Source organism: Blennius ocellaris, assembly GCF_963422515.1.
Source record: "Blennius ocellaris genome assembly, contig: SCAFFOLD_278, whole genome shotgun sequence".
In the NCBI taxonomy this organism is placed as follows: domain Eukaryota; kingdom Metazoa; phylum Chordata; class Actinopteri; order Blenniiformes; family Blenniidae; genus Blennius; species Blennius ocellaris.
Genome location: NW_027661918.1, coordinates 5,739 through 20,000, shown reverse-complemented (window position 1 = coordinate 20,000; position 14,262 = coordinate 5,739). Strand labels below are relative to the sequence as shown.

Here is a 14,262-nt window from a genome sequence, read left to right as displayed (position 1 = left end):
ATGTGAGGGTGGTGGAGTAACATCAGGGTCAGGTGAGGGTGGAGGTGTAGGGTGAGGTGAGGGTGGAGGTGTAACATCAGGGGTGATGTGAGGGTGGAGGAGTAACCTCAGGGTCATGTGAGGGTGGAGGAGTAACCTCAGGGTCATGTGAAGGTGGTGGAGTAACGTCAGGGTCATGTGAGGGTGGAGGTGTAGGGTGAGGTGAGGGTGGAGGTGTAACATCAGGGGTGATGTGAGGGTGGAGGAGTAACCTCAGGGTCATGTGAGGGTGGAGGAGTAACATCAGGGTCATGTGAGGGTGGAGGAGTAACATCAGGGTCAGGTGAGGGTGGAGGAGTAACATCAGGGTCAGGTGAGGGTGGAGGAGTAACCTCAGGGTCAGGTGAGGGTGAGGGTGGAGGTGTAGGGTGACCCACCAGGAAGGGGCCGTGCTCCGTCAGCAGTCCGTCCAATGAGCTGCATCCGGGGCCGCCGTTCAGCCAGAGAACCAACGGGTCTGCAGCCGGGTCGTTCTGCGACTCCACGAACCTGAACACCACCGAAGAAGAACTCAACCTCAGTGTGACCGAGTCACTGAGGGTCATCGAGTCACTGAGGGTCATCGAGTCACTGAGTCACTGAGGGTCATCGAGTCACTGAGTCACTGAGGGTCATCGAGTCACTGAGTCACTGAGGGTCATCGAGTCACTGAGTCACTGAGGGGTCGTCCACACCAGGAACCTGGTTCACCTAAACCAGATATTTCAGGTCTGTCGTCCACATGAGGCAGTTTTAGCATGAAAACCGTTTTTTATGAACACGGGTCCCGGAGTGGGGGGGGATTCTAAAACCCCGGCTCCTCCGGAGTGTGGCCCCCCCCCACTGCCTGTGATGTCATCAAAGAACCACAACAACCAGGGACTACAAGCTCCGGTGGAGCTGCAGAAGCTACTGACGCTAGCAGCAGGAGGAGGGCCATAGACCTATAGAACTAGAAGCTACTGACGCTAGCAGCAGGAGGAGGGCCATAGACCTATAGAACTAGAAGCTACTGACGCTAGCAGCAGTAGGAGCGGGGCCATAGACCTATAGAACTAGAAGCTACTGACGCTAGCAGCAGGAGGAGGGCCATAGACCTATAGAACTAGAAGCTACTGATGCTAGCAGCAGGAAGAGGGCCATAGACCTATAGAACTAGAAGCTACTGACGCTAGCAGCAGGAGGAGCAGGGCCATAGACCTATAGAACTAGAAGCTACTGATGCTAGCAGCAGGAGGAGCGGGGCCATAGACCTATAGAACTAGAAGCTACTGACGCTAGCAGCAGGAGGAGTAGGGCCATAGACCTATAGAACTAGAAGCTACTGATGCTAGCAGCAGGAGGAGCGGGGCCATAGACCTATAGAACTAGAAGCTACTGACGCTAGCAGCAGTAGGAGCGGGGCCATAGACCTATAGAACTAGAAGCTACTGACGCTAGCAGCAGGAGGAGGGCCATAGACCTATAGAACTAGAAGCTACTGACGCTAGCAGCAGGAGGAGCAGGGCCATAGACCTATAGAACTAGAAGCTACTGACGCTAGCAGCAGTAGGAGCGGGGCCATAGACCTATAGAACTAGAAGCTACTGACGCTAGCAGCAGGAGGAGGGCCATAGACCTATAGAACTAGAAGCTACTGACGCTAGCAGCAGGAGGAGCAGGGCCATAGACCTATAGAACTAGAAGCTACTGATGCTAGCAGCAGGAGGAGCAGGGCCATAGACCTATAGAACTAGAAGCTACTGATGCTAGCAGCAGGAGGAGCAGGGCCATAGACCTATAGAACTAGAAGCTACTGACGGTAGCAGCAGGAGGAGCGGGGCCATAGACTTATAGAACTAGAAGCTACTGATGCTAGCAGCAGGAGGAGTGGGACCATAGACCTATAGAACTAGAAGCTACTGACGCTAGCAGCAGGAGGAGCAGGGCCATAGACCTATAGAACTAGAAGCTATTGACGCTAGCAGCAGGAGGAGCAGGGCCATAGACCTATAGAACTAGAAGCTACTGATGCTAGCAGCAGGAGGAGCAGGGCCATAGACCTATAGAACTAGAAGCTACTGATGCTAGCAGCAGGAGGAGCAGGGCCATAGACCTATAGAACTAGAAGCTACTGATGCTAGCAGCAGGAGGAGCAGGGCCATAGACCTATAGAACTAGAAGCTACTGACGCTAGCAGCAGGAGGAGCAGGGTCATAGACCTATAGAACTAGAAGCTACTGACGCTAGCAGCAGGAGGAGCAGGGCCATAGACCTATAGAACTAGAAGCTATTGACGCTAGCAGCAGGAGGAGCAGGGCCATAGACCTATAGAACTAGAAGCTACTGATGCTAGCAGCAGGAGGAGCAGGGCCATAGACCTATAGAACTAGAAGCTACTGATGCTAGCAGCAGGAGGAGCAGGGCCATAGACCTATAGAACTAGAAGCTACTGATGCTAGCAGCAGGAGGAGCAGGGCCATAGACCTATAGAACTAGAAGCTACTGACGCTAGCAGCAGGAGGAGCAGGGTCATAGACCTATAGAACTAGAATTATATAGAGGTTCCAAAGTTCTATTTTGGTGTGTTTGGTGAATCATAGCACCCCTACAGGCCTGGAACGTGTACTACATGTCCTGAAAGCTCGTGTTGAGCCGAGTTCATAGAACCGAGTTCATAGAGACGAGTTCATAGAGACGTGTTCATAGAACCGAGTTCACAGAGACGTGTTCATAGAACCGAGTTCATAGAGACGAGTTCACAGAGACATGTTCATAGAGACGAGTTCATAGAGACGAGTTCACAGAGACGTGTTCATAGAGACGTGTTCATAGAGACGAGTTCACAGAGACGAGTTCACAGAGACGTGTTCATAGAGACGTGTTCATAGAGACGTGTTCATAGAGACGAGTTCACAGAGACGAGTTCACAGAGACGAGTTCACAGAGACGTGTTCATAGAGACGAGTTCACAGAGACGTGTTCATAGAGACGTGTTCATAGAGACGAGTTCACAGAGACGAGTTCATAGAGACGAGTTCACAGAGACGTGTTCATAGAGACGAGTTCATAGAGACGAGTTCACAGAGACGTGTTCATAGAGACGAGTTCATAGAGACGAGTTCACAGAGACGTGTTCACAGAGACGTGTTCATAGAGACGTGTTCATAGAGACGAGTTCATAGAGACGAGTTCATAGAGACGAGTTCACAGAGACATGTTCACAGAGACGAGTTCACAGAGACGTGTACATAGAGACGAATTCACAGAAACGTGTTCATAGAGACGAGTTCACAGAGACGAGTTCACAGAGACGAATTCACAGAAACGTGTTCATAGAGACGAGTTCACAGAGACGAATTCACAGAAACGTGTTCATAGAGACGAGTTCATAGAGACGAGTTCACAGAGACGTGTTCATAGAGACGTGTTCATAGAGACGAGTTCACAGAGACGTGTTCATCGAGACGTGTTCATAGAGACGAGTTCACAGAGACAAGTTCACAGAGACGTGTTCATAGAGACGAGTTCATAGAGACGTGTTCATAGAGACGAGTTCATAGAGACGAGTTCATAGAGACGTGTTCATAGAGACGAGTTCATAGAACCGAGTTCATAGAGACGAGTTCACAGAGACATGTTCATAGAGACGTGTTCATAGAGACGTGTTCACAGAGACGAGTTCACAGAGACGTGTTCATAGAGACGAGTTCATAGAGACGAGTTCACAGAGACGAGTTCACAGAGACGAGTTCATAGAGACGAGTTCACAGAGACGAGTTCACAGAGACGAGTTCATAGAGACGAGTTCACAGAGACGAGTTCATAGAGACGAGTTCACAGAGACGAGTTCACAGAGACGAGTTCACAGAGACGAGTTCATTGAGACGTGTTCATAGAGACGTGTTCATAGAGACGTGTTCATAGAGACGAGTTCACAGAGACGAGTTCGTAGAGACGAGTTCGTAGAGACGAGTTCACAGAGACGAGTTCACAGAGACGAGTTCATAGAGACGAGTTCATTGAGACGTGTTCATAGAGACGAGTTCATAGAGACGAGTTCACAGAGACGAGTTCACAGAGACGAGTTCACAGAGACGAGTTCACAGAGACGAGTTCACAGAGACGAGTTCATAGAGACGTGTTCATAGAGACGAGTTCATAGAGACGAGTTCACAGAGACGAGTTCACAGAGACGAGTTCACAGAGACGAGTTCACTGAGACGTGTTCATAGAGACGAGTTCACAGAGACGAGTTCACAGAGACGAGTTCACAGAGACGAGTTCACAGAGACGAGTTCACAGAGACGAGTTCACAGAGACGAGTTCACAGAGACGAGTTCACAGAGACGAGTTCATAGAGACGTGTTCATAGAGACATGTTCATAGAGACGAGTTCACAGAGACGAGTTCATAGAGACGTGTTCACAGAGACGAGTTCATAGAGACGAGTTCACAGAGACGAGTTCATAGAGACGAGTTCACAGAGACATGTTCACAGAGACGAGTTCATAGAGACGAGTTCACAGAGACGTGTACATAGAGACGAGTTCATAGAGACGAGTTCATAGAGACGTGTTCACAGAGACGAGTTCACAGAGACGAGTTCATAGAGACGTGTTCACAGAGACGTGTTCATAGAGACGAGTTCACAGAGACGAGTTCACAGAGACGAGTTCACAGAGACGTGTACATAGAGACGAGTTCATAGAGACGAGTTCATAGAGACGTGTTCACAGAGACGAGTTCACAGAGACGAGTTCATAGAGACGTGTTCACAGAGACGTGTTCATAGAGACGTGTTCACAGAGACGAGTTCACAGAGACGTGTACATAGAGACGAGTTCACAGAGACGTGTACATAGAGACGAGTTCACAGAGACGAGTTCACAGAGACGAGTTCATAGAGACGTGTTCATAGAGACGAGTTCACAGAGACGAGTTCATAGAGACGAGTTCACAGAGACGAGTTCATAGAGACGAGTTCATAGAGACGTGTGGACATCACCGTGTCTCCGGCACTCACAGCGATCTCCGTTTGGGTTCAGGTACTAACCAGTAGTTGAAGTACTAACCAGTGGTTGAAGTACTATCCAGTAGTTGAAGTACTAACCAGTGGTTGAAGTACTATCCAGTAGTTGAAGTATTAACCAGTGGTTGAAGTACTATCCAGTAGTTGAAGTACTAACCAGTGGTTGAAGTACTATCCAGTAGTTGAAGTACTATCCAGTGGTTGAAGTACTAACCAGTAGTTGAAGTACTAACCAGTGGTTGAAGTACTAGCCAGTGGTTGAAGTATTATCCAGTAGTTGAAGTATTAACTAGTGGTTGAAGTACTAGCCAGTGGTTGAAGTACTAACCAGTAGTTGAAGTACTAGCCAGTAGTTGAAGTATTAACCAGTGGTTGAAGTGCTAGTCAGTAGTTGAAGTACTAGCCAGTAGTTGAAGTACTAACCAGTGGTTGAAGTACCAGTCAGTAGTTGAAGTACTAACCAGTGGTTGAAGTACTAACCAGTGGTTGAAGTACTAGCCAGTAGTTGAAGTACTAACCAGTGGTTGAAGTACTAGTCACTAGTTGAAGTACTAGCCAGTAGTTGAAGTACTAACCAGTGGTTGAAGGACTAACCAGTGGTTGAAGTACTAGTCAGTAGTTGAAGTACTAGCCAGTAGTTGACGTACTAACCAGTGGTTGAAGTACTAACCAGTGGTTGAAGTACTAGTCAGTAGTTGAAGTACTAGCCAGTAGTTGAAGCACTAACCAGTGGTTGAAGTACTAACCAGTGGTTGAAGTACTAGTCAGTAGTTGAAGTATTAACCAGTGGTTGAAGTACTAACCAGTGGTTGAAGTACTAGTCAGTAGTTGAAGTACTAGCCAGTAGTTGAAGTACTAACCAGTGGTTGAAGTACTAGTCAGTAGTTGAAGTACTAGCCAGTAGTTGACGTACTAACCAGTGGTTGAAGTACTAGTCAGTAGTTGAAGTACTAGCCAGTAGTTGAAGTACTAGCCAGTAGTTGAAGTACTAACCAGTGGTTGAAGTACTAGTCAGTAGTTGAAGTACTAGCCAGTAGTTGACGTACTAACCAGTGGTTGAAGTACTAGTCAGTAGTTGAAGTATTAACCAGTGGTTGAAGTACTAGTCAGTAGTTGAAGTACTAACCAGTGGTTGAAGTACTAACCAGTAGTGCAGGTGTTTGCCGTCAGGGAGGTTCAGGTATCCAGAGTACTGCTTGAAACTCGGTTGTTTCGTCAGACCAGGCAGGAATTTGACCTCGTCGTCCGGCGCCGCGGCGTCGCCGCCGCCGAGGACGTTCAACAACAGGAAACACCACAGCATCGTCCACTGGCACTGACACCTGGGAGCACAGGAAGTGATGTCAAGGAGACCTGGGCGCACACAGGAAGTGATGTCATGGACAGCTGCCAGCACACAGGAAGTGATGTCAAGGAGACCAGCGAGCACACAGGAAGTGATGTCATGGAGACCTGACAACACACAGGAAGTGATGTCAAGGAGACCTGAGCGCACACAGGAAGTGATGTCATGGAGACCTGACAGCACACAGGAAGTGATGTCAAGGAGACCTGGGCGCACACAGGAAGTGATGTCATGGAGACCTGACAGCACATAGGAAGTGATGTCAAGGAGACCAGCGATCACACAGGAAGTGATGTCAAGGAGACCTGACAGCACACAGGAAGTGATGACAAGGAGACCTGGGCGCACACAGGAAGTGATGTCATGGAGACCTGGGCGCACACAGGAAGTGATGTCAAGGAGACCAGCGATCACACAGGAAGTGATGTCAAGGAGACCAGCGATCACACAGGAAGTGATGTCAAGGAGACCAGCGATCACACAGGAAGTGATGTCAAGGGGACCTGGGAGCACACAGGAAGTGGCGATGGTGGCTCAGTGGTAGAGAGCTAGCTTGCAGGCTATCTATGGCCATGTGCTCGCCGTGTACGTCTTCTGTTCCCGTTAAGCTCTCCTCACCTTTTCCTTGTGTCTCGGCTGCTTTGCTGTTTTGTTTTCATTATATGTTTTTAGTCACCAAGTAGTTAAAATAGCTGTGGTTTGGCCTTGACTAGCGGCTTGTGCCGGAGCGCCATACCTAGAACCAGCCTTACGTTGAAGTTGCTCTCTCTGTAAAGAACCTGTGTTTCATCTGTTCCGGTCTGGTTCTTCTCAAACAGGTTCTGGGGAGAATGTTCCTGTATAGAACCTTCTGCCTTTTCCTTCAACATGGATCGTTTGGCTTCATTGACTTTCCTTCTGTTAGAAAAAAACTGTTCTACATCATTAACCTTATGATACTTTTAGCCAAATTCACAAATGTCCATAGACTAATCAACCACGTTTCTCTGTTTGTAAATGAGGCAAGTAAAATATGAAAACTGTCAAACAATCAAAGAATATGAAACATCTTAACACTTTTGTTTTATGTGCTCGTTTTAATGTTTTTGTGTGATGTAATACTGTCATAAAGTTTTGTCTCATGAATGTATCGCCCCCTGGCGGTTGTTATAGAGTACTGTTCTGCTGTACTGCCTGTTTTTTGTCTCAAACACAAAACCTAAACAAAAAACAGCCTTAAGTGAGCTGCAGCAGTCACGTGACCCACGTTTCCACGAAGTTCGAAAAGAACAGAGGGTCAGTGAACGCAGCACGTTCAGCCAGCAGGGGGCGGTGCAGGGAGCACATCTGGACGGCATCAGGAGCGCTTCCATCCTTTACAAGTTCAGTTTTTATCTGACATGCGCACATCACACACAACCTGCAGCGCGTGACCCGGTTTGTTATTGTCGCTCAGGTTAAATAAACAAACACAAACAAGAGACACGGACTGAAGAAAACCGGATCTACTTTGACTATCCGAGTGTCGGTCGGAGCTCGGAACCGTCTGACCCGGAACCACCCGGCCGGTCCGGCACAGGTCCACCAGCTCACCTGGTCCCGCGGGTCCTGGTCCTGGTCCTGGTCCTGGTTCTGGTCCTGGTCCTGGTCCTGGTGTCTCGGTCCGCACGCAAAGAGCTGCACCGAAACAGGAACTCAGCGGGTCACTTGACAGGAGCCCGTCACGTGACTCTGCGTCACGTGATTCAGTTTTCTACTCTGGTGCAGCGCCAAAATCAGCCCCGCTGCCAGAAACTGCCTGACGCGGGAGCGCGCAGAATCTGAACGGCCTGCCGCGAGAGCGCGCATGTTCAGTTGTTCACGGTGACTCAAGCTGTTCAACTTTTATAAAGAGCAAAAGTCTTCAAACTGTCGAATGACGTCACAAAACCCGAATAATTGCGATTTCCGCAATGACCGACTGACTGTTGCTTCAAAATAAGCTCTCTCTCTCTCTCTCTCTCTCTCTAATGTAGTGCAGTGTAATGTAGTGTAGTGTAATGTAATGTAGTGTAATGCAGTGTAATGTAGTGTAGTGCAGTGTAATGTAGTGTAATGCAGTGTAATGTAGTGTAGTGTAGTGTAATGCAGTGTAATGTAATGTAGTGTAATGCAGTGTAATGCAGTGTAATGTAATGTAGTGTAATGCAGTGTAATGCAGTGTAATGTAATGTCGTATAATGTAGTGTAGTGTAATGCAGTGTAATGTAGTGTAGTGTAATGCAGTGTAATGTAGTGTAATGCAGTGTAATGTAGTGCAGTGTAGTGCAATGCAGTGTAATGTAGTGTAATGTAGTGTAATGTAATGCAGTGTAATGTAGTGTAATGCAGTGTAATGTAATTTAGTGTAATGCAGTGCAATGCAGTGTAGTGTAATGCAGTGTAGTGTAATGCAGTGTAATGTAGTGTAATGTAGTGTAATGCAGTGTAATGTAGTGTAATGCAGTGTAGTGTAGTGTAATGCAGTGTAGTGTAATGCAGTGTAGTGTAATGCAGTGTAATGTAATGTAGTGTAATGCAGTGTAGTGTAATGCAGTGTAATGTAATGTAGTGTAATGTAATGTAATGTAGTGTAGTGTAATGCAATGTAATGCAGTGTAATGCAGTGTAATCCATCCATCCATCCATTGTCTGCCGCTGATCCAGGCCGGGTGGTGGAGGCAGCAGTCTAGCAGTTTCCCAGACTTCCCTCCCCCAGACTCTTCCTCCAGCTCTTCTGGTGGAACCCCAAGGTGTTCCCAGGCCATAGAGACATAGTCCCTCCAGGTGTCCTAGGTCTGTCCCGAGACCTCCTACCAGAGAGACATGCCCGGAACACCTCCCTGGGGAGGCGTCTGAATGTAATGTAGTGTAGTGTAATGTAGTGCAATGTAATGTAGTGTAATGCAGTGTAGTGTTATGTAGTGTAATGCAGTGTAATGTAGTGTAGTGTAATGTAGTGTAATGTAATGCAGTGTAATGTAATGCAGTGTAGTGCAATGCAAGGTAGTGTAGTGTAATGTATTGCAGTGTAATGTAATGCAGTGTAATGTAATGCAGTGTAGTGCAATGCAAGGTAGTGTAGTGTAATGCAGTGTAGTGTAATGCAGTGTAATGTAACACAGTGGAGTGTAAGGTAATGCAGTGTAATGCAATGTAGTGTAATGTAATGCAGTGCAGTGTAATGCAAGGTAGTGTAGTGTAATACAGTGTAATGTAGTGTAATGCAGTGTAATGTAATGTAGTGGAGTGTAATGTAGTGTAATGCAGTGTAGTGTAGTCCCCCGTGATGCAGTGCAGGTCAACTAGTGCCCCGTGATGCAGTGCAGGTCAACTAGTCCCCCGTGATGCAGTGCAGGTCAACTAGTGCCCCGTGATGCAGTGCAGGTCAACTAGTCCCCCATGATGCAGTGCAGGTCAACTAGTCCCCCGTGGTGCAGTGCAGGTCAACTAGTCCCCCATGATGCAGTGCAGGTTACTAGTCCCCCGTGGTGCAGTGCAGGTCAACTAGTCCCCCATGATGCAGTGCAGGTTAACTAGTCCCCCGTGGTGCAGTGCAGGTCAACTAGTCCCCCATGATGCAGTGCAGGTCAACTAGTCCCCCGTGGTGCAGTGCAGGTCAACTAGTCCCCCATGATGCAGTGCAGGTTACTAGTCCCCCGTGGTGCAGTGCAGGTTACTAGTCCCCCGTGGTGCAGTGCAGGATAACTAGTCCCCCATGATGAAGTGCATGTTAACTAGTCCCCCATGATGCAGTGTAGGATAACTAGTCCCCCGTGGTGCAGTGCAGGTTAACTAGTCCCCCATGATGCAGTGTAGGTTACTAGTCCCCCGTGGTGCAGTGCAGGTTACTAGTCCTCCGTGGTGCAGTGCAGGTTAACTAGTCCCCCGTGGTGCAGTGCAGGTTAACTACTCCCCCGTGGTGCAGTGCAGGTTAACTAGTCCCCCATGATGCAGTGTAGGTTAACTAGTCCCCCGTGGTGCAGTGCAGGTTAACTAGTCCCCCATGATGCAGTGCAGGTTAACTAGTCCCCCGTGGTGCAGTGCAGGTTACTAGTCCCCCGTGGTGCAGTGCAGGATAACTAGTCCCCCATGATGAAGTGCATGTTAACTAGTCCCCCATGATGCAGTGTAGGATAACTAGTCCCCCGTGGTGCAGTGCAGGTTAACTAGTCCCCCATGATGCAGTGTAGGTTACTAGTCCCCCGTGGTGCAGTGCAGGTTACTAGTCCTCCGTGGTGCAGTGCAGGTTAACTAGTCCCCCGTGGTGCAGTGCAGGTTAACTACTCCCCCGTGGTGCAGTGCAGGTTAACTAGTCCCCCATGATGCAGTGTAGGTTAACTAGTCCCCCGTGGTGCAGTGCAGGTTAACTAGTCCCCCATGATGCAGTGCAGGTTAACTAGTCCCCCGTGGTGCAGTGCAGGTTAACTAGTCCCCCATGATGCAGTGCAGGTTAACTAGTCCCCCGTGGTGCAGTGCAGGTTAACTAGTCCCCCATGATGCAGTGCAGGTTAACTAGTCCCCCATGATGCAGTGCAGGTTAACTAGTCCCCCGTGGTGCAGTGCAGGTTAACTAGTCCCCCTTGATGCAGTGTAGGTTAACTAGTCCCCCGTGGTGCAGTGCAGGTTAACTAGTCCCCCATGATGCAGTGCAGGTTAACTAGTCCCCCTTGATGCAGTGTAGGTTAACTAGTCCCCCGTGGTGCAGTGTAGGTTAACTAGTCCCCCGTGGTGCAGTGCAGGTTAACTAGTCCCCCATGATGCAGTGCAGGTTAACTAGTCCCCCTTGATGCAGTGTAGGTTAACTAGTCCCCCGTGGTGCAGTGCAGGTTAACCAGCTGAATTGAGACGAAGGACAGAAAGTTGAGAACAATTGAAAAGTTTATTAAAAAAACAAAAACCACAGACGGTGGACGATCTAAACGGCGGGCAAGACAGGAGGTGTGGTTCAGGGCCGGGGGGGGGGTCTCATCCCGGGAGGGGGCGGTCCTGAGAAGGGAACAGAGCAGTGCTGTGATCTGATTGGCTCACCACAGAGCATCACCCCCCCGTCACACCTACCTCTCATTCCAGGAGGCGGCGGCCTCATGCCGGGCGGCGGCATCCCCATGGGCGCGCCTCGCCCCGGGCCCGGGGGCATTCCCATCGGGGGGCCCATGGGGGGGCGCATACCTGGAGGCGGGCCCATCATACCTGCAAGGTGGAGGGGGGGGGGGGCAGATACATCACACCTACAGTCCAACAGTTTTAGAAGTGGTTACCACGGCAACAGCTCATCTCACCTGGAGGCGGAGCTCCTCTGCCCATCGGGGGCGGGGCTCCTCGGCCAGGCGGGTACTGTGTCGGTGCACCGGCGATACTCGCCCCCGCTGCTGCCGCGGCAACCGTCCCTCTGCCCTGTGGGGTCATCACCTGCCGACACACACACACCATGAGACACACACATACACACACACGCACACGCACACGCACACGCACCCCCTACCTGCTGTGAAGGCCCCCCCACCCCCCTGACGGGTCCAGCCAGTCCAGCAGGAGCCTGAGGCATCGGGGCTCCAGCTGGAACGCCACGACCTGCTGCTCGGCCGACACCCGGACCTCCAGCCACGCCCGCCAGCGGCACCCGGGCGATCCCCGTCTGCAACACAGAGCCAGTTACACCCAGTCCCACCCAGCAGGACCCCCACCGAGCTCCTCCTCTCAGTAACAGGAGGAGATCAAGCAGGACTGCACCTCTGAGCAACGCAGCCTGCAGAACAACTCACGTCTTTCGGGGGGGGCCCCTCCACCGTCATGGACACCAGGTTCTCCCCCCGCAGCAGAACCAGACCCAGAACCCTCTTCTCCTCACGCTCAGGCTGCTTGGAGTTCTTGGGCCTGCAGAGAACATCCGTCACATGTGAGTCCAGTGTGTGAGCACAGCATGATGGGAAGGTGCAGCAAAGCATGATGGGAAGGTGCAGCACGTACTTGATCTTGCGGAACTCGTCGCAGTCACACAGGATGAGGTTCATGTGCTTGTCGAAGGCCTTGAAGGTCCCGATGAAGATCCTGCCGTCCTGCAGGATGCACCTCATCCTGAAGTCGATGTGCTGCAGCATCTTGCTGCTCTTCCCCACCGTCTGCAGCCAATCAGAGACAGCCGTCACCGCCACGACCACTTCCCCCGATTTGAGGATCACAGTGAACCCCCCCCCCAGGTTCTCTAGCTCAGGTTCCACTGTGGGTCAAGATACTCACTGTGCGTTCAGGTTGTATTTCACTGTATATAATAAATATAAATCTGGACCTGTGTATAACCTCGTCCCAACCTTTTCAGCTAACCCTCTTAATTCAGAGTCGGCGATAAAAACTAAAGGTTAATATGTCATTATATTAATAGTTTACGTCAGGGTCCTGCAGGTTTAGCTCCTCCCAGTTCCAACACCTGCTTGCACCTTATTGGGCTTTTTCACAACCCTGGTGATGACATCATTAGATTCAGGTCTGCTGGAGCAGGGACAGACTAAAACATGCAGTACAGGGGCCCTGCAGGACCAGAGACCTCTGGTTTACTTGATAATATGTTCATTACACCATTTGTTCAAAAGAAAGTCTCAGCAGTTCTCTCTGGTTCCACAGCGTCAATAGACCCAACCAATATGGCGGCGACGCTGGTTCCACAACGTCAAGAGACCCAACCAATATGGCGGTGATGGTGGATCCCTTCACCGTGTCTGCGTTGAGTCTTTATCCTCCACACCGCCTCTGCGTCGACGCCACGCGCAGCACACAAGACGATTGTTGCTCTCCGCCATGTTGACAAAGTCCACATATGAGGCAGATGATGGTGCAGCTAAAGACTTTATCTTGAAACTGTCCGAGTGAACCGCACACAGCGACAAGTTCTGGTTCCGTCCACGACACCGCGTATCGCTCGCCGCGACGCACAGCCTCCGCGTATCGCTCGCCGCGACGCACAGCCTCCGCGTATCGCTCGCCGAGACGCACAGCCTCCGCGTATCACTCGCCGCGACGCACAGCCTCCGCGTATCACTCGCCGAGACGCACAGCCTCCGCGTATCGCTCGCCGAGACGCACGCGGTTCGGGTCACAGGTGGGGCTCGGGTCACAGGTGGGGTTCGGGTCACAGGTGCGGTTCGGGTCACAGGTGCGGTTCGGCTAAAACCGCTCAGCTCCACCGACGTCCGGCGGACGCACGCGGAAGCCGCCATGATGGAGCGGCTCCGGGAGGCGGGAGAGTGGAGGGTTCGGGTTAGAACCGCGGCGGTTCTCCGGGGAAACACTCACCATGTCTGCGGCGTAGATTCAGTCCCGCTCCCGGTCCGCTGGTCCCGCCGGTTCCGTTCGTTCCGCAGCAGACGGATTCAATCGCTGAGCCTCGAACCGAAGACCGCCGTGCCTTTATCAGGAGCGCGTGACGTCACGGAGTCACAGCCAAGAGGTCCTTCTGAAACGACACACAGGCAACATTGGTTCCGGCTCGTCGGTCTAAAGCTCTAATGACACTTTCTACAAGCTAGTTCGATATTTTACTGTTCGATTAAAAACAAAAAAGTGAGTTTGATGAAGGAAACATTGTCTTTCAGTCCAATGTGAGACGAACCAAACATGAACCTCGACTCAGGAAGTTGCTGAGAATCTTTGTTTCTTCAAAAGCCGATAAAACACCTGGAAACACGTCCTGCAGATGTTCTGATGGGAAAAGACGCAGCTTAGTTTAATGAACTACATTGTCTTGGTCGTGTCTGTAGCAGTGATGAATGAATGAGTGAATGGATGGATGGATGGATGGATGGATGGATGGATGGATGGATTTTCTACATGTGCATAAAAATATTTATTAATAATTTTGATGACACGTGAAAAGAAAACCTGAACACAAACAGTC

The 14,262-nt window shown here is 50.3% G+C and overlaps 2 protein-coding genes across 2 annotated transcripts in view; both read right to left on the bottom strand.

The window, feature by feature from the left end:
* Positions 1–8,073, bottom strand: part of ctsa (cathepsin A) — a 13,119-nt gene extending 5,046 nt beyond the window's left edge. The window contains exons 1-3 of the mRNA XM_080522052.1: positions 7,947–8,073; positions 6,175–6,351; positions 417–528 (exon numbers count right to left, since the gene is read on the bottom strand). Of these exons, the coding sequence (XP_080378178.1) occupies positions 417–528; positions 6,175–6,332 (270 nt within the window). The 5' untranslated portion in view covers positions 6,333–6,351; positions 7,947–8,073. The remainder of the gene's footprint in view (positions 1–416; positions 529–6,174; positions 6,352–7,946) is intronic.
* Positions 8,074–11,239: 3,166 nt separating this feature from the next.
* Positions 11,240–13,802, bottom strand: snrpb (small nuclear ribonucleoprotein polypeptides B and B1). Its single transcript, XM_080522054.1, has 7 exons — positions 13,662–13,802; positions 12,342–12,493; positions 12,137–12,248; positions 11,857–12,009; positions 11,654–11,783; positions 11,433–11,564; positions 11,240–11,360 (listed from the first exon to the last, which is right to left on the bottom strand). Exons 1-7 carry the CDS (start codon positions 13,662–13,664, stop codon positions 11,320–11,322), a joined length of 723 nt encoding a protein of 240 aa, XP_080378180.1. The 5' UTR covers positions 13,665–13,802; the 3' UTR covers positions 11,240–11,319.
* Between the last annotated feature and the right edge of the window lie 460 nt (positions 13,803–14,262).